Here is a 25,027-nt window from a genome sequence, read left to right as displayed (position 1 = left end):
TTATATTTTCTGACCTTTTTGTACAGGCCAGTACTTTACATGTTTGTTATGTGCTGTACTGTACTTTTTATAAACTTATTAAAGTAAAAGCAATATAAGAATAAAAATATTGTACATATTATAAGATTAAATTTTATAATAGCTAATTTAAATGCAGGCGACATAGGTCCAAAATGAAATACAACGTACAGTCATGTCCAAAATGATTGTCGCATATCTATAACTGTCTTCTTGTAAGAATATAATTTGATAATGATTTTGCAGGGTACTTTTAATACTGATACTATGCGTATAATCGGGAAATGTATATTTGTGATAAATTTCATAGGAAAATAATTATAAATACGAAAATTAGAATGAGTAAATCAAACTGTTGTTAAGTGGACAATAAATGTTTTTTTCTTCGTTATATTTTTCTTATTTACTGCTCTTTTGACATGAAATTTGGTACATACATGTCTTTGACGATCATACACATACTAACATTATAAGAAATACTGGCTGAGTTCGTTATCAAATTATATTCCTACAACAACTTATTTATAGACATGCGACAATAATTTTGGACATGAGTGTACATGCATACAAGAATTTTAGGAATGATCAAAACATGCATAAAAGGATTGCAATCTTGGCCAATAAATATTTTTTTGGATCAGGGGCCATAACATTTTTGAAAGGCCCATAAATTGAGTTTTCGTAATTTTTACGGAATAAGGATATCATAGTGAATTAAGTGATAGTTTGCGTTTGGCTACATTATGTGTAATTCTACAGATGTAAGGCTTACAAGAAAATTTTTGATTGAACTATAATGGATCTATTGGCCCAAAATTGGATCAGGGGCCACAACATTTTTTGAATGTCTCCTAAATCGAGTGCTCTTTTTTTTTTTAACGGAATAAGCACATCATACTGAGTTAAGTGATATTTTGACTTGGGCTGCACTGTAGGTAATTCTCCTGCTATAAGGCTCACAAGAAAATTTTTTAACTGAAATATTTGGATCTTTTGATCCAAAAATATCAAAGTGAAACGTAGGTCTAGTTCTTAAATAAATGCTTTAAACGTGTTCCACTGTTCACTGATAAATGATTACACAAATGTGAAAAGCTAGACGTAAACAGTCAAAACTTACAGCTTTTTTTTTTTTTTTAAATAAGTCTTTGATAGATACCTGATTTATGGAGATGTTACAAGTTGAGAAGGTTGTTCCAGGAAAAGAATCGTCGTATTATTAGGGATTTTTTTTTAAGTAAGACAGGATAGTCGAAAATCTACTGTAATAATAATAATAATAATAATAATAATAATAATAATAATAATAATAATAATAATAATAATAATAATAATAATAATAGTTAACAAAATCGCCCTTAAACCGATTAGACTATTTGCTCCCGATTGGACCTGGCGTCTAAAGGGACTCACACAAATCTCATACTTTCAGCTTGTCAAGTACAAAAGTACAGAGAACATCACATTCCAAATTGGTTGAAAATCTGGGGATAACCTTAATTGTTTCCAATTGAGCATTGGACCTCCTAACATCAGTCCTGATACCCAAATTCTTCTAGATATGTTTCTAGTTGGATTAAATTACAATAAAATGTTCAGTAACTATACAGGGTGTTTCAAAGCAACAAAGACAACGTTTGGGAGGTGATTCCTGACACCAGGATAGGACAAAAAGTATAGACCATCCTGGGTGCACAAATGCTTCCTTTCGGAGTTATAGGCTGCCGAAAACATGAAAAACTTAACTTTAAAGGTCTGTAGCTAAAAAAACTATGGAACCTACCGTAGTCGGGTTAAGACTTCACTTAGGAACTAGTATGTGCCCTATACAAATATCCAAGTTTTACAATCCTGTGGTACTTCCGCAAAAAATTTTATGGAGGTAGTTGGAGAGTACTTCAAATCATATGTCCGTAGCCAAACTCCCTCTATAAAAATTGCTTCGAGAGCACCTTAGAATTCTGAAACATGTATTTTTGGATAGTCCACATATTAATTCCTAAGTGAAGTCTTGACCCGACTACGGTAGAGGTCCCATAGTTTAGAAGCTGTGGACCTTTAAAGTTCTTTCTTTTTCATATTTTCGGCAGCCTATAACTCCGAAAGGAAGCATTTGTGCATCCAGGTTGGTCTATACATTTTGTCTTATCTTGGTGTCAGGAATCACCTCCCAAACGTTGTCGGTGTTGTTTTCAAACACCCTGTATACACTGTATAGTCTCCTGAGTAACTTGAGTGAATTACCATAAGTATGAGCTATTTTATAATCCCATGAGCTAACTGTAGGAAAGAATCTTTAAGAAGTTTAACCTTTAACGATATTCAGTATTTTCATTGTCTTTATTTTCAATCCATTTTGATTAGTTTTTGGAATTATTTTTGTTTCCTTTAAATGAGCTGGAATAGTAGTGATGTGAATTTACGCATATTTTCTTTAAGTCTATTGTTAAATGTTCCTTATTTTTGCATTATTCTGTAGTTTGCTTATGCTATATTTGATTATTAAATATGAAAATTAATATTTAAAACAAAATATAATTTTCATGAAGTAAGAGATGTTGGGAGCAATGTTCGAAAACGGCCATTGGCCGAAGAAAGTGATCAATTCTAAGTTTGGACAGATGCAATTATCCAAAGTACGAAGAAGTCTATCATTTCGGGGTTTGGTCGCTTAATAGTATCCAAAGCTAGGTTTGGATAATTACAGTTCATCCAAAGCTCAATTTAGTTATTTCCAGTTGTTCTTGCGAGATGTCATTGCAATTTTTTATTCGTGGCGCATGCGCATTCGGAGAATATAGGGAGGGTAAAGCAGAAGTCAGTCTTCAGTCAGGCGGTAGCTTTATGTGTTAACGTGTATGCTTTCTTTGCCACTCACAATTGTTTATTCGTTGAAGTGAAATTGAAGACCGTGCACAACAATGAGTATGGTTGCAGCAGAAGACTTCAAAGCAAAACTAGACGACTACGTTCGAGCTAGTACAGCAGATAATACGTTCTTGTTATCTCCAGAGAAGTACAATGAATTGCTGTTGGAGGTGAAGGCTTCGCAAGAGAAAAAGAAAAGAGGTGAGTCACTGACGTCACTGGACTATCGTCGCCTGAAGAGATATGATGTTTTAAGTATTGGTGGGGTTGAGAAACTTATCGAAAAACGTAAAGATGGTGATAGTGTTATTAGGTATTTCTGTCACACCGGAGAATTATACAGTGTCATTCATAAAGCTCACATTGACACTGGCCACAAACGTTTGAGATGCTTGGACAAAGAACTTAAGCTAAAGTACTGTAATGTAACACGAGAGATCATCAATATTTATCTCAAATTGTGTGGGCAGTGTCAGTTGAAAAAGAAGCAAAAGTGCAAAGGACTGACTGTTAAACCTATTCTCAGTAATCTGCTTAATTCTAGGGGTCAGGTTGATCTTATCGACATGCAGAGTGAACCGGACAAAGGATACAAGTTCATATTAAATTATCAGGATCATCTCACAAAGTTTCTGTTTTTGCGCCCATTAAAGACAAAAAGAGCATCAGAAGTTGCTTATCATCTGATGGATATATTTTGCATTATTGGTGCACCTTGTATTCTTCAAAGTGATAACGGACGTGAGTTCGCAGCTGAAGTTACAAGTGAGCTGGCCTCAGTGTTTGGGTCGAAAATAGTGCACGGCAAGCCGCGCCACTCTCAGTCTCAAGGAAGTGTTGAGAGAGCGAACCAAGATGTTCGAGACATTCTTATTACATGGATGGCAGAAAATAGCTGTTCGTCTTGGGCTGAGGGTCTTCGTTTTGTCCAGATGAAGAAAAACAGGTCCTTCCATAGGGGCATTAACCGGAGCCCCTACGAGGCTTTGTTTGGCGTTCCCATGAGAAATGGACTTTCGGATTCATCTCTTCCATGTGATTTATTACGAGACTTGACCAATGAGGAAGATCTACAAGAAATATTGGCTCGTGATCCACATTGTGACACCATGCAGGAAGGGGAAGGCTCAGGACAGGATGTACAGAATTCATTGACTCGTGATCCACACTGTGACACCATGCAGGAAGAGGAAGGTTCAGGACAGGATGTACAGAATTTATTGACTCGTGATCCACACTGTGACACCATGCAGAAAGAGGAAGGCTCAGGACAGGATGTACAGTATTCATTGACTCGTGATGTACAAGAAGACACTTCAGGACAGGACGCACAGCATTCATTCGTTCGTGATTCCCTTAATAATCTTCGGCAGGAAAGAGAGACTTTTCCAGAATTTCCAGCTTCTTTAGAGACCATCAACACTGCAATTGTGGAAGCAAATGAATCTCCATGTCCGTGCGCAAATCAAGAAAAAAGATGCAACATCTGCACAAGAAGTGAGAGTATACGAGAGGCACGTGAGGGATCCAAAATACATTTAAAGCGACAAGCAAATGAAATGTTAATGGCGTCAAGTAAAAAATTCCCTCGTGCAGACGTAGGACAAACTGTTCTAATCAAAATCCCAGAATTGGACAGAGGCAGAGCTGCTCCGAGGAACGTCATGGCTGTGGTTATGGGGAGAAACGATAACGATCTCTACCAGTTGGGGACTTCTTCGGGAATTATTAGAAAGCTGTACGCGCGCAATGAGTTCCAGTTCGCAGATGAACAGTTTCTTCAGATCAGTGATGTTCCGCAGAGAGACATTTCACTTAGAAGTGTAGCTGAAGCAGAAACACACTCCAGGCAGGGGTTTATTAAGTGCGGCTGCAGGAACTTCTGTTTGAACAAAAAATGTAATTGTGTAAAGAAGGGTGTAAAGTGTAACTCAAAGTGTCATTCCTCAAGTGCGTGTAGGAACAAGTAACTGGACAGTTGACCTATTACAATGTACTTGAAGAGCCTGTATATGTGGCGAATCTGCATTTCAGTTATTCCATTTTATAACTGTAAGTTCATTATATTTTTTCGCACTTACAGCTTAAAATTTTCAGCACATGTTTTTCAAATTATTCACTGTTTCATTGTGTTAATAACTGAACTTAAAACATTTAACGCACTTTGCTGTTAATGCTTAATTAATTATTGTACTTATTTTTATATGGTGCATATTTTCTAAAAGTCTTCTAAAAAAGAAAGTAAGCTGAATTAGAAGGAATTAATACGAAGAACTATTTTTATTCATATACGAATTTCATACTTCTTATTTGACAGAATTTTGTGATATACATTTTCATTTCTTAAACATTGAAAAATAAAAATCTTGTAAAATGTGTAAAATGTGAAGAAATTAATAAATTTTTTTCTTATTTTCCTTTCTAAATTGAGCTTTGGATGAACTGTAATTATCCAAACCTAGCTTTGGATACTATTAAGCGACCAAACCCCGAAATGATAGACTTCTTCGTACTTTGGATAATTGCATCTGTCCAAACTTAGAATTGATCACTTTCTTCGGCCAATGGCCGTTTTCGAACATTGCTCCCAACAGAGACACTTAAATCGAATTGAAGAAAGTCAATAAAATCAAATAATTAAAACTCCAGTTTATTTCACTTCAAATAAAACAGGAAAATAAATTCGCATAAACTTTAATAATAATAATAATAATAACAGAAACAAACAAAAAGAACAACAGAATTTCAACATCGTTAACGTTTCATCGAAAGATAGTGTAGAAAATAAATTATCCTAAATGTTCATCATCATCATCATCATAGGTATTCTGCCATTATTCGTAGGTCACTTGCCGTAAGTGAGAAGCTCCCATGTCGCCCATGTTTGAAGCTCCTCACTCTTCAGCTAACCTCTTCGTCTTCACGTACGATTTTTCTCTTTTGATATCGTCCAGTAATTTTAGTCTCCTTCGCCCTCTCCCTTTCTTTCCTGCCATCATATCCTCTACCACGTCCCTCAAAAAGAAACATTATATTATTATTATTATTATTATTATTATTATTATTATTATTATTATTATTATTATTATTATTATTATTATTATTATTATTACAGGAAATATACACATGTGTAAAATGATTCAAACTTGGTGCTTTACGGAATGCAAATAATCCCATCATTCCAAGGGCTGAAGTTCCAAGAGCTAACAAACATTTTCTTTCGTGAAAGGAATTTTTACTGAAATATTTAGTAATGTCAAGGGTGCAAAATTAAGTTCGTTACGAAAATTTTGTTCCGAATATTGGTGTCCTTAAAAACATAATCTAAATAGGACATGGATGTCACAATTTATTTGAAGTCGTCATAAAATTGCAATTAGAATGGTGATATTTGTGTTACTATAATAGTACATGAGCATGAATTTGACCTCAGTATTATATTTCATTAAAACTGAAAAAAAGCCCATAAGAAAGTCATGTTCATTTGAAGAAGATAAGACGTTGTTAATAACTGTAGATATAGGCATTACTGAATCATAAATATTGCTTGACCTCAACGGCAGTTGACTTCACTTTCGCCATTGAATAATTCTGTTACATCTTTTATTATATACAAATCGCCTCCAGAGAAAAGGCGTAACGTTCAAATAAGTGCCCATTTTATGGGATGGTAATGAAATCCCTGTGGAAGGAAATTATTAGATTTACAAACGATGCTATGCATAAGTGTCGGAAGCCTTATAGAATGGCTATGTCCGTCCATCCCGCCCTTCTGTCTCTGTCGAATGGTATTAGAGCAAAAACGGTAAGATATATCAAGAAGCGTCTTTTTTTTTTCGATCGATTCAGGGTACCAAGAACAGGCTCCACACTTGAAACGAGATTCACTAGTTTATAAGAAAGATCAATGGCAGGGAAAAACAGGGAGTTTTAGTATTTTACTTCCTCTGGCTTTCGATTCTCCAGTGATTTTTATTTTGAAGTTTATTTATTTATTTATTTATTTATTTTTTATTTAATTGAGATGTGAGGCACTCATTTTTATATGTAACTAGCGTCAATTACCCACTTCGCTGGGTTAAAATAAGTAAAGTTAGTTATATGTTCCGTTAGTCAGTCACTTTTTACTATTACTGAAGCACTCTCTGATATCGGTCATTTTCGGTCATTTTTATATATATCTCTATCCCCTCCCCCTCCCCGAAGTTGCGGGGCTGAATTTTGATCTAAACGGCATCGGAAGTGTCACTGTTCATCTCAGCGACCTCGAAATCTATGGATTTGACACTAATATTGGTCATTTTCGATCAATTTTATAAATCTCCCTTCCCCTTCTTCAACTTGTGGAGCTGAATTTGGATTTAAACAGCATCTGGAGTATCACTGTTCATCTCAGTAACCCCGAAAAATATAGATTCAACTTCCGATTATTTTTAGAAAGTCTCTTCCTCTCCCCCTCCCCTAAGTTGCACTGTCAAAGTGATACGACAAAAAACATCCCAGGCCCGAACCTCATCTATGTTCAAAATTTTATCGATATCGTATATATTTTTCCTGCAGTAATCAGGCCTTTAGTATGACGCTAATCATACTTCTAAAAGGACACTGCATATGGCCCTAGATGTTTGGACAGTTTGGGTAAAAATCATTGTGGAAGAGCGAAACTGGAGTGAAATGGGAGTTGCAATTGTTATTATACAATGTCCATATCTCGCAATGAATTAAGAGAGTGAGAAAAGTGAATATTGTAAATACATCAACATTTAAGGCGACTACAAACTATTAAATATGTTTTTGTGCGTGAATCGTAATTTTCAATTCCATATATTTAAATACCAATGTAATTCTACCTGTTTAGATTATTTGAGGTTAGTTTAAAATGTAAAGTTATTTTAGTATGTTCGTGTATATTGTTATTGTTGTATGTTTGTAATCTGTGAATTCTGTCAGTAAAGTAAGAACGCATAGTTCTAAAGATCAAGGACACCATGATTCTACCGGAATGGAGCCACTTTGCTCTGAAGATTTAGTGCCTTGAAATTTGGTATTTGAACTTTCTGATTTAAATAATTAAACATGTGTTTCAGCAACCTAGAACAGAAGAAATAAGGAATTGGAAATTCGAATTTAATTTCTGTATGTTTGCGGACAAATTGCGGTGTGTTTCATGAAGTTTAACACTGTATCAATCCTTAGTGATGATTTAGCTTCGACTTAGAAAGGCATGATGCCATCTCATCATAGATAACCATATTAGCAATAAAATCTTTTAGAGATTCTTAGATCAGATCCCACCACTATTCAGAAAATTTTCACTTATTGCAACAGGCTTATTTATTTGTTTTATATTTTATTTATTTTATCAAAAGTAATAATCCGATGTAGTAAACTTTTCCGGTTATTCCTTACACTCAAAGAACTGTCTACCTTCAGACGGTGATTCTTGTTGGAGTGTATCAACTCATGTGGCACCCATGAAATCAAATTTCCATCTTACCGATTGCACAAGAACGCTGAATGACAGTGGGATGATATATCCATAACTCGTCTGCAATGGCAAGAACACTTTTCTGAAGGCCCGATTTAAAATGTTTCTTGGGAGCTCATCTGAACATGATGCTAGTAGGTATTCAGTGACTTATTTTACACTTCTTGTCAGGAAAATGAAATTTGACAAACCATTGGCGAATGGCACGTTCAATCGGCATTCCTGGCCCAAATGTATTGTTAAGTTTTCTGCAGCTTGCTGTGCAAAATACCCCTGGTTGAATTCATAAAGAAAATAATCACTCAATTGTGTGAAATCCATGGTGCACTTTCATACGATCATGTTCAACAACACATTACTCATTGATTGTCTTTGTACCCCAAACTGTTGGACTTGGACAAAGTTTATAGTGTTAGATATACGGTCTTACTCCATCCCTGTGTTATATTCTCGAAGTAAATTTTCAGTAGGCGTCAACCCGGATATTTGATAAACAACCTAATAAAAGGGAGAGAAGAAAGAGGTATTTGAGTGGTTCAGTAAGGGGGCATCTATCCTTGCGGATACAATACCAATTACTCAGCTATCGTATTTTTTAACTACATTGAGTTAAATGAGTCCTTTTATTCACTGTGGAGCGGATGAAACAGCTGTAGTCTGAAAATCCAACCGCCGGTAATTATGGTCCGTGGCGATTGGATCATATAGGATCTTTTACCCACAGTAGTTCGATCCGCCGACCGCTCGCAGCATTGCTGACTCCAAACGTTCACAGCCACACGTTAGTTACTTATTGTTATTCGAAGTGGACGAATCTAAACATGACTAGCTTCTACACAAAATGTTACAAAACTTCACTGAGTAGGTTAGTAACACAGTATTTGATGTACTGTCTCGCTAGCATTGCAAGTAGCGTTCGTAAACACAGGGCATTAGCGGTTGTTCGACGTCGCGGATCTGTTAGTAGATCTACTCTTCTTGACCCTTTTATATAGCGATTGTTAAACCTAAGCAGCGTTTTTCTAACTACATTGAATCAAATGAGTCTTCGACACGATCCAAACCATTGTGGATAAAAGGTCCTGTATGATATGAAGTATATAGAAACTCCTGTGAATCGTAACTACGAACGGTCAGATTTTCAGAAATCCGTTTTACTTTGGATAAAGGGACTCATTTGATTCAATGAAGTTAGACAAGTCAAGAAGAGCCGCTGTGATGACCACGCATGATCCCAAACGTATGAATCCCATAAGCCGACTGGTAGACCTTAACCCCTTGAGGGGTGTTTTGCTAAGAGTTTCGTTTAGCTTACTTTTAAGCTGTAGAGCTGTGCCAGAGTAGCCTGTAAGACATTTACCTACCAAGTCCGGATATGAATTTTGGAATGTATGGAAACATTTTCTCGTTCTATCCTGGTTTTAACGCAGGTACTCACAGCATCTTTAAAATAGCAACGTTGGGAAGTAAAGGTGGCCAAAGCATGACGGTGGCTATATCACCTCCAAGTATGCTGAAGTCAAGACAGTGTGGAGCCTGTTCTTTTACATCAGTACTTAGATTTACATAGTATATTCAGAAAGAAGGATACTTTTACCTTTAAATGGTACAGACTTATACACATTTACTTTTTAAAATTTCCTTATAGCCTATGTTTAATAATTGTTAGAAATATAGTCGACAAAATCGTATCGTTTACAATGATATAGTTATTCTTCTGAAACCAAAAGCATGGATTTTGTAAGTCACATCAAGTGTGCTTTAAAACTTAGGAAAGTACTGAATTGAAAACGTCTATAAGCTACAACGTTAATAGCTTCTCTTTGATTCAACTATTTCTATTGAATTCAGTTTCTGTATCAGAAAATATCACAATAGCTCAAGTAAATAATCTATATTCTTTTGTATTTCTTAATTCTTTATGTTATCTGTATGGACCATTGCCCTAAGAAAGTGATTAGTATCACATACAACATCTCCTTCATGTCAGCATTTATCTTTCAAAATTTATCGTAGTTCAGTTTGTTTACCGTTTCCGTTGACTGGCTTGTGTTTATCATTAAAGATATGTAGATATACAACAAGTTGTACTTACCTACTGTACTCTGTACCTCTTATGATGACTTGGTGTCAGTAAAATGTTTGTCTACTCGTTGGGTACACTCCACGTGTTTCGGTTATTGTATCGAGAGTTGTACGTTTAAATTGTAGTATGTCAATATTTGAAGTGATGTATTTTCTTGAGTGTGTGTTAACCGTTGTCGAATACAGTTGAAGTTTCTGAAAACGTTATTTATTTGGAATTCAATGTCCATTTTCAATACGGAGATTATATTAGAGCTTATCTAAGCCTTAACAGAAAATCAAAACCAAAGGTCACAATTTTATCTCTGTACGTTTACACCACCCTTCATGGTGACGTATATCTGCTTATTGAGCAGTGAATGTCTTCTGTTATTAAAGTACTTCAATTTCTGGTTGCCACAAAATATACGACTTGTTCCAATAGATAACCGGCTACGTCGAAAAAAAGTAAATTTTACAGTAGAGCTGATGAAAGTTACAGAAGAACAGAGAGCAGTCCAACATAGTTATATTTGTTCATAACATACTGTAACTTGCTCAATTTTAGGAATTTGACTTTACTTCTTCTACACAATGTAGAAGTCATCAGAAGAATCTTATAACAGTAAAACATCAATTTTCAAACAAGAGTCGACTTAGGTAATTCTGACTTAAGTCGACTTCCTGTTTACTGGAACCAGCCAAACTTAGTTTGCATATTGAAAATATTTCTTTCCAGCCACTGATTCATAAAAAGAACAATTTGTACGTACTTCATTAAAAGGTTCGCTAATTCAACCTACGTAAAACGAAACGAAAAAATAAACTCAAGAGAAACCTTTCCTGGATATTTGCCCTTTTAAATAATACTTCCATATAAAGTAAAAAGAGCTTGGTTGGTCTAGTGAATATCACGTGCGTTCTTCTGGTGCGCAGCATCCCGGGTTTGATTCCCGGACGGACAGCCTTAAAAATGGAAACGAATTACGGTGGTATACATACTACCTTAAAATACAGGCCCACACCTCGTTTAGCTTCGGACTGACAGGGAAGTTAAACTCCAATACAACGAACCGAACAATGATGGAGAAAGAAAACGAAATTACAGGTCAAAAATATCACAAATACATGTACCTATACTTATGTATATTGTTTCCCTTCATCATTACTTCCTAACTAATGCTTCTACAGAACAACTCACAGTTTGAATAAAACTAATAAAATGAGAGAAACACAATACAGTTTGTTTCCAGCAACAGACCTACACCAAGATTATTATTTATTTATTTTATTTTATTTATTTATTTTTGCAGGTGATTTAAAGTTGAATACGTACTCATCCATTTTAAGTTCTATATTTATTTCCTAAAAATCTGCTATGAGTACTAGTGCCTTTAAAGGTAATCAATAAAGTTCTGTCGCTTTTTGTGGAGGTCTGTGTTTAATTGGTCCCCACACAGTGAGTTGAATGCGAATAGAGATAAGGCGAAGGTAAGTTGTTCGTGTGGGTATATCCAACACACTACCTGGTTGTGGCAGTTCAGTTACACCGTAAACTTCCGTAAGGACAGAGTGAACATGGGACCTTCACAGAGCGTCATAAGGGTGTGTATACAGTATGAGTTCAAACTGGGGTCAAACGCGCTACAGTGGGCGGAAGATATGCCAGGCCTTTGGTCAGGGTATCGTGCCTACGCCGACAGTGCAGTGGTGGTTTAACAAGTTTAAGGACGGTGACGAAACACTCGAAGACGCACCACCTGCCGGAAGACCAACACATGTAAAAAAAAAAAAAATGAAGATCTTCAGGCAGGAACTGAGGCGAACAATGACCATACATGTAAGGAACACGGACTACAATTCAGTGTGAATGGAGAAACCATTCTGCAGCATCTCTATCATCTTGGGAAGTACTACATGAATTCAGTGTGTTAGGTAGATGCGTCTCACATAATTTGACTCCGGGCAACGCGAGCAGACACCTGTGTTTCTTTGCTGTCTCCTTTGAGGAAGGAGCCACTTCTAGACAGGGTGTAGATGTTATGGGAAGTGGCTCCTGTTCGAAGCTCCACGGCGCCGTCATCATTCGTTAGCATTCCATGAACCTCTTCCAAAACAGCCGAAACCAGCAGTGCGCTAGAAGAAGGTCCTCCTATGTGTTTGGTGGACTGCTCGCGGTATCGCGCATCGGGAGTACTACCACCTAGTCAGAGCATCAATGCAACTGTGTACTTTCTGCAGTTGAGCCGTGTTCAAGAAAAACTTAAAACTCTGAAGCCAGCACTTCTGAATCGTAAAGGAGTCTTGCTGTTACAGGACTACGCTAAGCCCCACATGGCTAGGATGACCCGGGACACCATTTTACGCCTTAGATGGGAAACATTATTGCATGCGCCATACTCCCCGGACATTGCAGTTCGATTATCACCTGTTCCATTCCTTGTACAATCACCTTAGAGGACGCCAGTTCAAATCCCTAGTAGAAATCCAAAATGAACTTGATACCTTCTTAACTTCATGGCCCACCAAGTTCTACCGTGATTGAACCCATGGCCCTCCAGAACGTTGGCAGGAGGTCGTGAATGCTGATGGGAACTAGCTTTGATCTTCCAGGTAGGTCTTCGGTGAAATATCGATGTTTGAAGATAGTGAGTGAAAAGCGGCAGAACTTTTTGGGTTACTTTTATTATTACTGAGTTGTACACTGCCTGTCATTATATTCCATGAAGAAATTTTTGCTGGCCAAGCTGTTTCTATTGGATTAAAACGTGTACTCACGCCATTATTATCACTTAACTTTTTATACGAAAGTGACCTTCTTAAGGGTCTTCACCACAGCGAAATTAAACTACCGCTAAGTTTAGAGTTTTTCTGTAATATCTTCAAAACAAATAAAAATATTCGAAAAGCAGAAACGTAGTGAACTAGATATTACGATTTTGCATGTAGTAACTTTACCACAATTAATCTATCTGCTTGTATGCCGCTATTTACAGAACCCGCAAAAAATCCCAAATCTATCTACAGTTGCAAATTGAAAGCAGATAGATGAGTTGTGATAACGGTATTAGATGCAAAATCGTATTATCTAGTTCACTACGTTTCTGCTTTTTGAATATTTTTATTTGTTTTGAAGATATTACAGAAAAACTCTAAAATTAGCGCTAGTTTAATTTCGCTGTAGTGAAGACCCTTAACTCGACAGGGGGTTCTCTTAGGCAGAAGTGCTACCTTGACCCATCGGACAGCACCAGAATAGAAGGGGGAAATTACCTGGATCTTTCTGCTGATCTAGTGGCTAGGACACACGCGTTTGGTTTATGGGGTCCTAGATTAGATTCCAGATGAAAGAGCCTTGAAATTTGAAAATACATTACAGTGGTTCGGATTTCATCTTAGATTCTAGATCCATGTTTCACACAATCTCGGACATGAAAAGGGATACTACACTGGTGTTCAAAACTTAAGAAGAAAAGTAAGTTTCGCATGCTGTGCACATCCAAGCTCTGCCACTCATGACGCTCCCTCATATTACAGAAGGAGTGAAATGGTCCTTACACACAATGATGTGTGTAATCATCATGTAGAGAGTCAAAATTTAGGAAACTATTACGTTTTAGGACCCGATACTTAAACCGGAAGTGGTAAAAATTAATCATTTCCGGTTTTAATGTTCAGAACTGTAGAGCAGAAACGGTAATAGATGAAAAATGCTTTTTTTTGCAATCGATTAAGTATCCCAAGAATAGATTACGTATTCATCCTTAACTCTCTACTGGAACCGAAATGTACTACAACTTCCGGTTTCAGTATTGATCTACATAGAGGAAACTCGATAACAAATAGCGAGAAACATTCTTCTTAAATAAATTTAGCTCTCTAAGATATGTACTATCTTCTCTCTTAACCCTCTATTCAAACCGGAAGTGGCAGAAATCAACCACTTCCTTCCTACTTTAACATTGATGTCCATAGAATAAAAACCGTAAAAGACAGCAAGAAGCAGATTTCTATAATCGATCATGCATCCTAAAATATATGTTCCAACTCTGCACTAACATCTGTAGTAAAACCGAAAGTGGCAGAAATCAACCTCTTCCTGTTTTAGAGTGAAAACGGTAATAGATAAAGAGAACCTGTTTCCTGTAATTGATTAGAATACTTTTTACTACAATACGTGCCAAGAATAAATTTCATTTCTATCCTTAAGTTTCTACTAACACTAAAACTGGTAGAAATCTACCATCACTTCCAGTTACTATAACAGTCTGGTTTTAAACAGTCTGATCGTGATAACAGTCTGATCGTGATAAAGGAAAAACCATAGAAGATAGCGAAAAGCGGTTTTCTGCAATCGATTAAGCGTCCAAAAATGTATTTCATTTCTGCTCTAATTTCTTAACTAAAACCGAAGAAGTTATAAATGTGTTCGAATAATAATTGAGAAGGTATCAACCATGTAATACATTTTAAATATCTATCTGCTCTTTTAAATTGAGGTGAAATGCAAAACAGGTAATAACATTAATGTGAATAGGGACAATAAGAATTTAAAAAAAAAATATTGGTCGCTATAATGTATTAGTGATTTCTTTTTATTTCCAGGGAAAAAGGGACATCAAATTGTAAGATGGGTGTTTTATCCTTTCTGCAAGAATTTCTTCCTCACATAGTCACACTGCTGTTGGTTGTGGTTGGGTTTATCTACTTGTACCTTTCAAATAAATTGAAATATTGGAAAAAAATTGGCGTAATATCAGCAGAGAATCCGTCCGTAATATTCGGACATGTGAAAGATGTAATCTTACAGCGTATCAACTTTGGTGAAGGGTTTCGTGAAATTTATGAAAAATATCCACAAGAGAAATATGTGGGATTATATTTCTTTCAGCGACCACTACTGTTAATTCGAGACCCAGAGTTATTGAAAGCAATCATGGTGAAAGATTTCTCACATTTTCAAGACCATGATATATTTATAGATGAGAATGCTGATCCATTGCAAGCTAGAAATTTGTTCAGTCTCAAAGGTTTACGTTGGAGGCACATGCGTATTAAGTTGACTCCCACTTTTACGTCCGGGAAAATGAAGAAAATGTTTCAGTTTGTTTGTGATTGTGGTGAAGAGTTGAGGAAATATTTGAAAAATATTGCAAAAATTGGTGAACCAATCGAAATGAAAGACATGATGGCAAGATTTACCACAGATGTAATTGCTACTTGTGCTTTTGGAATCCAGGTGAATTCAGTGGAGAACCCTCGAACGGAATTTAGAAGAATGGGTACTGAAGTAACAAGACCTCTAACTTTCGTGGAAAGTTTGAATCTTTTCCTCATGTTTTCATTTCCAAAACTGTCCAAAACTTTGCACCTTTCGTTCACTAAAGAGAAAGTTACTAATTTCTTTCGCAAATTAGTTAAAGACACCATGGAATACCGGGAGAGCCATAACGTTACAAGAAACGATTTTCTTGATCTTTTGATTAAAATCAAGAATTTGGGTAAAGTGGAAGATGACGAGGACGACGCTGAAACCGAAAATGGACATCTTCAGGTTGAAGAAGGAAATATTGGTAAGAATTCAATAATTCATTTTTAGATGTCAAAGCTTTGAAAAAATTAAGAAGTGTCATATCTTCATTTTGATATCTTTTTTTTTTTTTTTTAAAAAAAGGCTTAAGTTCTAAAAGTAGTGTGAACAAACATAATTTTTGCATACTTTCTTACTATTTGTTTTATACTATGTCGATAGTATATTTTCGATTTTGTGTATTTGATCGATGTGATCTCTGAAGCTACTAAAGAATTTTAAAAAAAGCACTATATATATATTTAAACCTGTAAGTTCGATTCTCGGCTGGATCTTTAGTATCTCTAAATCTTTACAAAATAACATGGTGTCAAGCATACTAATGAACTTCTATAGTTTTTGGTTCAATTCTGAGTGAACACTCGATAGAACTAATCAGCAATTAGGTACACTCTTGTTCTCTTCAAAAATTTTTCATGTTTTTTTTTTCATTAGACACAGAATTCTTGATTTATAATCATTGTTTTATGCTATGTAAGCAAAGAGTTAAAACGTCAAGGTATCGCAGTTGCTCCAGTTCTGTACGTATAATAGGAATAATACACTTTACAATAAATTTGTTCCTGAGCATAACATGGTAAAGTAGGGAACACCCATTATATATCACAATTTCAGTTTAATGTAAAGTTTTATGATTTCAGAAACTATGGCTTGAGTAGCAAACAAATATCATTCAGAATTTAATTATTATTTCTTTTAATACTAGATATAAAACGAAATTACTATCATTTTATCTTGATTCAACTATCATATTGTTATAAGAAAACAATTTATTGCCTTTTGAAATAATACGAGTTTTAGTTATTATTCAGAAGTGAAAAACAATTCCCAACCAGTAGTTTTGTTTAGTTAAATAGAAGAGAAAATTTGATGCATATTTTACACCCGAATTAAATATACTCTTTCTTATAATAATTTAATCTATAATTCATAATTTAGGCTTTGAAATAAGTAATAGTTAATCATGAACAATATGAATGAGGAATAATTAATCTTGAAACGTTTATAAACTGCACCTTATTATTTGTATAATTTTCGTGACAGACATTTATGTTAATTTTTGCATGTTTTTGTTCATTATCTTTGTTTAGCCACCAAGCATTAATAGTATTATAGTAATATCATAGTCTTATTATTATGATCTAAAAGCTTCCTGTTTGAAGAAAGTTATCATATTTAGTGGTAACTATCCTTGCTACTGAAACTCTTGTTGGCAAATGTGATATGAAATTATGCTACCAATTTGTGGTTATTAGTTTTTTCTTTAACATAAATACATTAAACAAAACCAAAGTTTAAAATTCGGAAAAGGTATTAAAGTAGACGCATGTATGATACATTATAAAGCTAACTTGAAAAGAAATATTTGAGATACCATCATCTATAGTAATCTTGTATTTCAGATATTTCTCACGATGACCTCACAGCACAAGTATTCGTGTTTTTTGTTGGAGGATTCGAGACATCATCTACTTTGCTCAATTTTGCCTTGTACGAATTAGCTTTAAATCCAGAGATTCAGAAGAGACTGCGAGATGACATTGATCGAGTGTTAGCGAAAACTGAAGGAAAACTGACATACCAAGGAGTTATCAATGAAATGGGATACTTGAATAAAGTTATCTCAGGTAGGTCACGAACGACTATAAGAGACTTACGTTCTAAAACATTGTTCGACAATACATTTCCAGTTAATTTGAAGCACTAAGACGTTTGTAGTGACAAGTATTAGACAAATAGGTCTATTATGATAAATTAAAGTTTTGTTCTCTTGGTATATTTCTTTCTCATGAAATTTAGTAGATTGTATGTTGTCCAACTGATGTTGATGACTTCAATTTTTTTTACGTCTTTAGTATAACATCAAGAAACGCAAAAATTCTTTAATGATACTACTGTACTGTTATACTCTGTCCTCAATGGATATATTACAATATCGTTAAACAAAAATCACAAAATTTAGCGATAATTGAAGCTAGAATATATTTGTTGTCTGAAGATAGAATAAACTTGCTTAGTAATAAAAATATATGTAATTATTTTGTTAGTTTTATATTGTCCATTCAAATGTGCCACCATAAATTCATATCTTACTATATCTATTTAAAAGAAATATCTATCTACACTGTAAAAAAAAATATATAGGCCACATTTACTTACCGATTACCGTCAATTCTGGCTGCCAACTATTACTTTAAAATTTACGAAATTACTGTAAAATTTGATTGTAGGCCATAAAAAGGCTGTATTTATGCCCTATGACCATAACTTTAACACTAATACCGTAAATTTTTAGAGTAATCGGCTTGACAGCCAGAATTGACTGTAATCGGTTAGTAAATGTGAACGTAATTCTTTATAGTGATTTCGATTATTTAACATTTTTTATAATAATTTAATAACATTTATTTTTCAAATAAAAATACATTAATAACTTGACGTATTTGCTATATATCTTTATAGAAACTCTTCGAAAATATCCGCCACTCACTGTCACAGATCGGATTTGTACGAAGGCATACACGATTCCTGGAACTAATATCACGCTTGAACCTGGAACTGTAGTGGAAATTCCTATCTTCGCTCTTCATCACGATCCTAAGTATTACCCAAATCCTGAGAAGTTTGATCCTGAAAGGTTCAGTGAAGAGAATATCAGAAAACGACAGCCGTTTACTTACCTTCCGTTTGGAGATGGACCAAGAATGTGCATTGGCAAGTTTACATTATTATTATTACTATTATAATATTTAGATACTTTTTAAAATTCATTTAAAGATGAATTTTCATAATAAATATTGTGATAAAACATTAAAAAGTCTAAATCTTATTATAAGAAAATGAAATATTGTTAAATTGGTTACTCATATTTATTAGTGCCTGAACAAAGTTTTGAGAAGACGAAGATTCAAAAGTCATTATATTTTTATTTCTGAACAACTTTAAACAAATCTGATTATCATCATCTATTTAATATGAAACATTACGTGCTATATTTTATTCTGTTTTATGGTAAGAGAAATAAGAAGAACATAAACTTTATTTGCCTTTTAAAAAGAGTACAATTTCTCACCTGCTTCTCTGACCTTACACTACATCGTATTTGAGGTTATTTATATGTGTGATTTCATATAATGCGCGTTTCCAAAAACGCGCGGAAAAATAATCCAATTGGCTATTTTATTTTTTACACTAAATTAATATTCATTTCCAGAATGCGTATCCTTCAGTAATAAATCTATTTTATTATGATTGTTGTTTATTAAATCACATAGTTTGTAACATCATCGCAACTAACGTTATATTCCCTTTATTGTATGCAACAGTATACCGTGGCTGAACAATATGTGACGAGAATTCGTTGTGATAATGGGAAGATAATATTTCAGTCCTTGTCTGGTTAATGATCTAATAGAGTTTCTCTGTTGCATTCGTTTATCATATAAAATGCTTTTCTGTATTTTATTGACACATCCCTTTAGTATTCATCTTTGGTGCGTGGAATCCCAGCTTGCGCCGATTGGAATTTGTGGAAGATAAAAGCGGTTCGCATTGGTTTCCTCGGGATTCTATAGTTTTCTTTCACTTTCTTTCATTCACTAATGTTACTACTATTGCTGTCTCCCATAGCTTCGAAGCAAATACGTAGGACGTTAAACACAAAAAATCTTAATCCCACTAGTATTTGAAATTTAGGTGGAAATTACTCATTCAATTTAGAGAGAAGGGCCTAGTATTAGATTTTATAAACTGCCTTTGTAATTTACTTTAAATAATTGGCTCCTTTGGGCTACAACTCTTTTGTAGGTCCGGTGTCATCAATTCAAATGGATGAGCATGTTAGTGGACTGGATCTGAACATATTTCTTCTGACTTTCTTCACGAGGATTCATTTCCTGTAGTTCTTCAATTACTTTATGATTTTAGACCAAGAACAAGCATGATATGGCAACGATAGAAGTCAGCCTAAAACCGTTACTCTACACAGTGACCATAGCAAATTAATTTCAGAAAAATAATATCAATTTTTAGTAAAAATCTCAGATAAAATAATTTCTGGGCTACGCTGAAAGTAATTTATTGTCCATCCTTCCGATCTGAAAAGTAGAAAACAAGTTTTCTGTTATTAATATTAAATTAGCCGTAAATCGAAGGCCTTATCCCTGTTATTAGTACACCCTACATCATGTAGATCTGCAGGCCTTCGACTTAACGGCTATTTTAATATCTAATGCAGGGTTGCTCTACCTGGAGATCACGAATGTAAGTGGAAAAGATAAGCATAATTAGAATCTAATACCGGAAAATATTTTTAAATACTATTTTGAATTTTGTTCTGGTAGATATTTTTTATATACATACTGTTAGGAAACAACAACAAAATAGGGCTACTAAACATTTTCAACAGGTGCAGAGTTATTTAAAAATCAATTTAAATGAGAGAGGTACGATAAGACACTAATGAGAACTACATATTGAAATACCGGAAAAGTACAAATGCAACGAAACCTGCATACAATTAAAGTTGAAAGCTGTATAGTGTGATTTCACTAGTGCATGAATGTCCGGTTCAATCTTCGTGACGCACATTATCAAGTCATCTAAAATACTCAATAACTTCTTTAATAACTGTTCAAGTTTTTTTAAACCTAAATTAGAAATCACTTTATTTTTTTTTATATATATGACCCAAAATTAAGGGAGTTATGAAGTTTTAAAATTTTCAAACCACCTCTATTTTGAAACTGTATGACTGATCGGATTGGATATTTGTAATATGAACTCAGCAAATTTGGTTTTAATCCATTCACTTTTTAGGGAAATTACTGTATCCACTATATACAAGAAATGTATTCTACTATTATAGAAATAGATGGATATCGTGAGATCTCCGAAATAGGTATGTTAAAAATCCTACTCAAGCTTATTACAAACCAGAAATTATAAAGAGATCGCTGGCAAGAGGATGTGATAAAATGGGTATCGTGATAGGAATTAGGCTAACTACTGATCTAAGTAATATTGATAAGTAAGAACACATTTCTTAGTTTTCAGTTCGGAACAAAAGACGACGAATTACTTTCACTATAGTAGTTTTTTTTATTTATTACTTAATTTTTTATCTTCTATTTTCAGCATATAGCACGAACTATGAAATACTTAATAAAAGAGAGAAGTTATTAAATAAATTAATCATCACTTATGTACTATGGGTTACTGTGGATGACAAATTCCCTCTCCTTCCCTCCAACGTTATCGATCTTCTTTCCGTTCGTTATAATTTACGTACTAATAATCCTCGTGATGTAAGCTTTCATTTGATACCCATATTATAGGGAAAGAATTTCTTTCAGTATAAACGAGATGCTAACTGTCGTCTGTTATATTGACTTCTTGTGATATCGCCTATCCTGTTACCCGGAAGGGGGCGCGGTGGCTCAGTGGTAGAGCTTTCACCTCCGGTGCTTGGGGTTCCTGGTTCGATCCCAGCTCGCGCCGTGTGGACTTTGTGGTGGACAAACACCGTGCTCGTGGGTTTTCTCGGGATTCTTCCGTTTCCTCCCGCTTTGTTCATTCCACCACTTCATTCATTTCTCATAATCACCGTCTCCTTTAGCCTAACCGGCATAACCGTGGGAAGTAAAACTGAAATATTTGATTTCATTTCCTATGTTACACGGACCGCGACTGTCGCCACGATTCTAACATCACTTTTATTGAAAACGGTTTAGGCGTTTGAGCTTTGAAGTTGAATTTATTAGACACGAATACATATATATGGACATGTCAAATAAAATACCATCATTTTGACTTCAAAGTAGTCTAAGTTATAAAATATAAGGCAGTCACATATAAACAGTACGAACTATTGTTTCTTCAATGTGGGTATAAGTCTGGATTGTACAGTATGTTAAACTTAAAAGTAAACTTGTTACATAGCCATAGATTTGAGAAGGAATGTTACAAGTTTCAGGCAAACAAACAAATTTAGTTTGAAATTACTCGCTCACTAAACATCGGAACCCTAGAATCATTTGCATCCCACAAAATACTAAGATTGTTTTACTTTTGAATCATTTACGTATATTTTTCGTAACGTAATAAATATAGTCGTGTTAACAACAGCAATATAAGCTGTTGTGACGTATTTGAAGAGTATATGGAACTTCAGGGTTTACGTATTAGTCGAGGTAAAAAAGAAATTTGAATGTCCGGATCATTTTGACCCAATTCTAGTGTTCTAATGCAGAGAGAGGAACGACATAAACAGTAGAAATACTGCAAAAATGGATAACGTCTTAGTCCTGTTACCTTGCATTACACGCCATTACAATAAAAATATTTACTAATTGTTTACTAATTTATTCAGATGAAATAACCAATTTTATAAAGTCTTGTTAGCATAATAGCATTTAATAAATTAATACAGTTAACCTTGGATAAATGTGGTCACAAGAGACCACGAACTTAATCCCATTTATAAAGTTCCTTATTTAGCAAGTAAAAATAACCGATGCCTCACTTATGGAGGTAATTGAAAGATAAGTTCCCAGTGATACAGGTTTTTCGGTTATCCAGGTTTGACTGTATTACATTGTCTGTTGGTGGTAGAGATTAATGATTGTAAATCTTTTATAATTGTTTATAAATCACTTTATGCAAACTGACTTTTTGTGTAGCGGGTCACGCAATTATTATATTTCTTATTTCAGGTAATCGTTTTGGTTTGATGCAGTCCAAAGTATGTTTAGCAGCTATTATCTCAGCCTATGAGGTTCTCCTGTCTGAAAAGACAGAAGTTCCTGTAAAATTTGACCCTAAGAATTTCTTTCTCTGCGCCAAAACTGGGACTTGGCTTAAAATTGTTAAAAGAAGTGATAAATAGAAATGTAGAACACTCTGCAGAAATATCATCAAAATTTATTACTATTGTAATATTGTGTTGCTTGACAGCCTATTTTATACCTAGATAGTAATTACGTAAACTAATACAGGATATAACAAAATCAATCATTTTAATTAGAAGAATGTTAGTTAAGTTCACTTCTTCGCAACAGCGGGGAATATTTTCTGTGCCCAAAGACTGGATCTGATTTATTCCATTTAAGATTTGCGAAAAGATTTAGCAAGTTTGGTGTAATCATTTACTGAATGGATCACAGAAAGTGATGAGCCCATTGCCATTGGCAGAAGAGAACGCTGAGAGATGTGGTTGCTCCTCTATTATAAAGCACAATTTATATTTTTACCACTTGATTGCAGTGTACAAAATGCGCTGTTATTGCGTATTTGGGTCATATAGCGTGGTTACTTGGAAATTAAAGATAAACTTTTCGTCGACGAACCTTAAAAGGTTTTAATGTTGATTAAATTAAAATTGTTGGTCACTATTAGTCAAAGACACATTAATCAAATGTATTTTTATGCATCAATATTGTCATCAATTTCCATTGTCAAAAAGCAAAATTTGGTTATTATAAGTTTTTCAGTTTTCTAGTTTAAAGCAGCATAAAAAGAGCAAAATAAATATATAAAATCTTTATTCGTTCTGTTAATTGTAGCACATTTGTGTTGAAATTCATAATATATTTTCAAAATCAGCACACGAGAATATTAAGTCAAATATATATTATATATATTAAGTCAAATAAACAATGATGAAAGGAAACAAGAGATGTCCATGACATATATAGTCAAATAAAGGATGTCGAAATAAAATATAAAAATGTCCAAGAAATATCTGATCAAATGAGGGATGTTTATAGGAAATAACAGATGTTCAAGAAATGTTTGGTCATTGAGGTATGTCGAAATAAATCAAGAGAGATGATTTTACCATGAAATATATGGTAAAATGAAGGATATCAAAATAAATATGATGCTTCCATAAATAATATGATCAAATAAAGGATATTGAAATAAACAGGAAGTTTTCATGAAATATATGGTGAAATGAAATGAAGGATATCGAAGTAAAAAAGAGATTTCCTTCAAATATATAGTCAAGAGAGGAATAAAATCAAATGGAAACAAATGATATCTAATAACATTTTAGGAAAATAAAATTCTCAAGTTAACATTCCTATCTCTTTTTTCGATGAGTTGATTTTTTTTAAAACTTTAGAAAATGAAATTGAAATGAAATTTTTTAGTTTTACGTCCCACGGTTATGCAGGTTAGGCTAAAGGAGACGGTGATGATGGGTAATGAATGAAATGGTGGAATGAAAGAAGTGGGAGGAAACGGGAGAACCCCGAGAAAACCCACGCACACGGTGTTTGTCCACCACAAAGTTCACTTGGCGGGAGCAGGGTTTGAACCCGAGACCCCTAGCACCAGAGGTGAACGCTCTACCACTGAGCCATTAAAACTTTAGAGTTTTAAGGGATAGTATATATTGATCTGAATTAATGTACGTCTGTGGTGTACAAGGCTCAAATAAATGTCTGACATATTATTCATCTTTAACATATTCAACTGTTGAATTTGTTCGCAAAGTTTTTCTTGTATTTATTTCTTGTACCTCTCTCTCTTGCCTTTGAAAAGTTCATATACTCAAGGTGATAATTATTCCTTCCCGAAAATAAGAATATTTTTAAAAAAATATTATTCTTTTATTAAGGTAAATCGGAGTTATCTTTCTTTTAATTCTTATGGCTTTTCTTCTTCGGGCCTTTCATCGGCTTAGTAACATGGTAGACATCAAGCTACTTTTTAAGTAATTCACTTTATCAATTTTATTTCAAGGTGCTGATAGTTCATTTATATTTCGGAGCGACGCGACAATAGGAGAGAGAAAGAATGATGATCCTGAAGGGAAAGAAATGAAATTCAAGAATTCAAGATTTCATTACTTCCACCAGGAGTGGACTAACCTGCTGGGGAAGCGAGCAAATGGCACATTCAGTGCAAAAGGGGATTAAATCCACTTTTTGCCATTTTAGATATATTACAGTTTTAAGATCTATATTGAATCTTCTTTCTGAGCTCACAAGACT

General features: G+C 34.4%; 1 protein-coding gene across 1 annotated transcript in view; it reads left to right on the top strand.

Annotated features, from left to right (window-relative positions):
- The window catches only part of LOC145667775 (uncharacterized), a 55,871-nt gene extending 31,374 nt beyond the window's left edge, over window positions 1–24,497 (top strand). The window contains exons 6-10 of the mRNA XM_081735214.1: window positions 2,927–4,735; window positions 15,044–16,011; window positions 17,432–17,656; window positions 18,492–18,743; window positions 22,742–24,497. Coding sequence (XP_081591340.1) covers window positions 2,927–4,735; window positions 15,044–16,011; window positions 17,432–17,656; window positions 18,492–18,743; window positions 22,742–22,914 — 3,427 coding nt within the window. The 3' untranslated portion in view covers window positions 22,915–24,497. The remainder of the gene's footprint in view (window positions 1–2,926; window positions 4,736–15,043; window positions 16,012–17,431; window positions 17,657–18,491; window positions 18,744–22,741) is intronic.
- Window positions 24,498–25,027: the final 530 nt, after the last annotated feature.

The sequence above is a fragment of the Thermobia domestica genome, chromosome 13 (assembly GCF_964235325.1).
Source record: "Thermobia domestica chromosome 13, izTheDome1.hap1.1, whole genome shotgun sequence".
Lineage (NCBI taxonomy): Eukaryota > Metazoa > Arthropoda > Insecta > Zygentoma > Lepismatidae > Thermobia > Thermobia domestica.
Note: the sequence above shows the minus strand (reverse complement) of the source record. Positions and strands in the feature narration are given on the sequence as shown.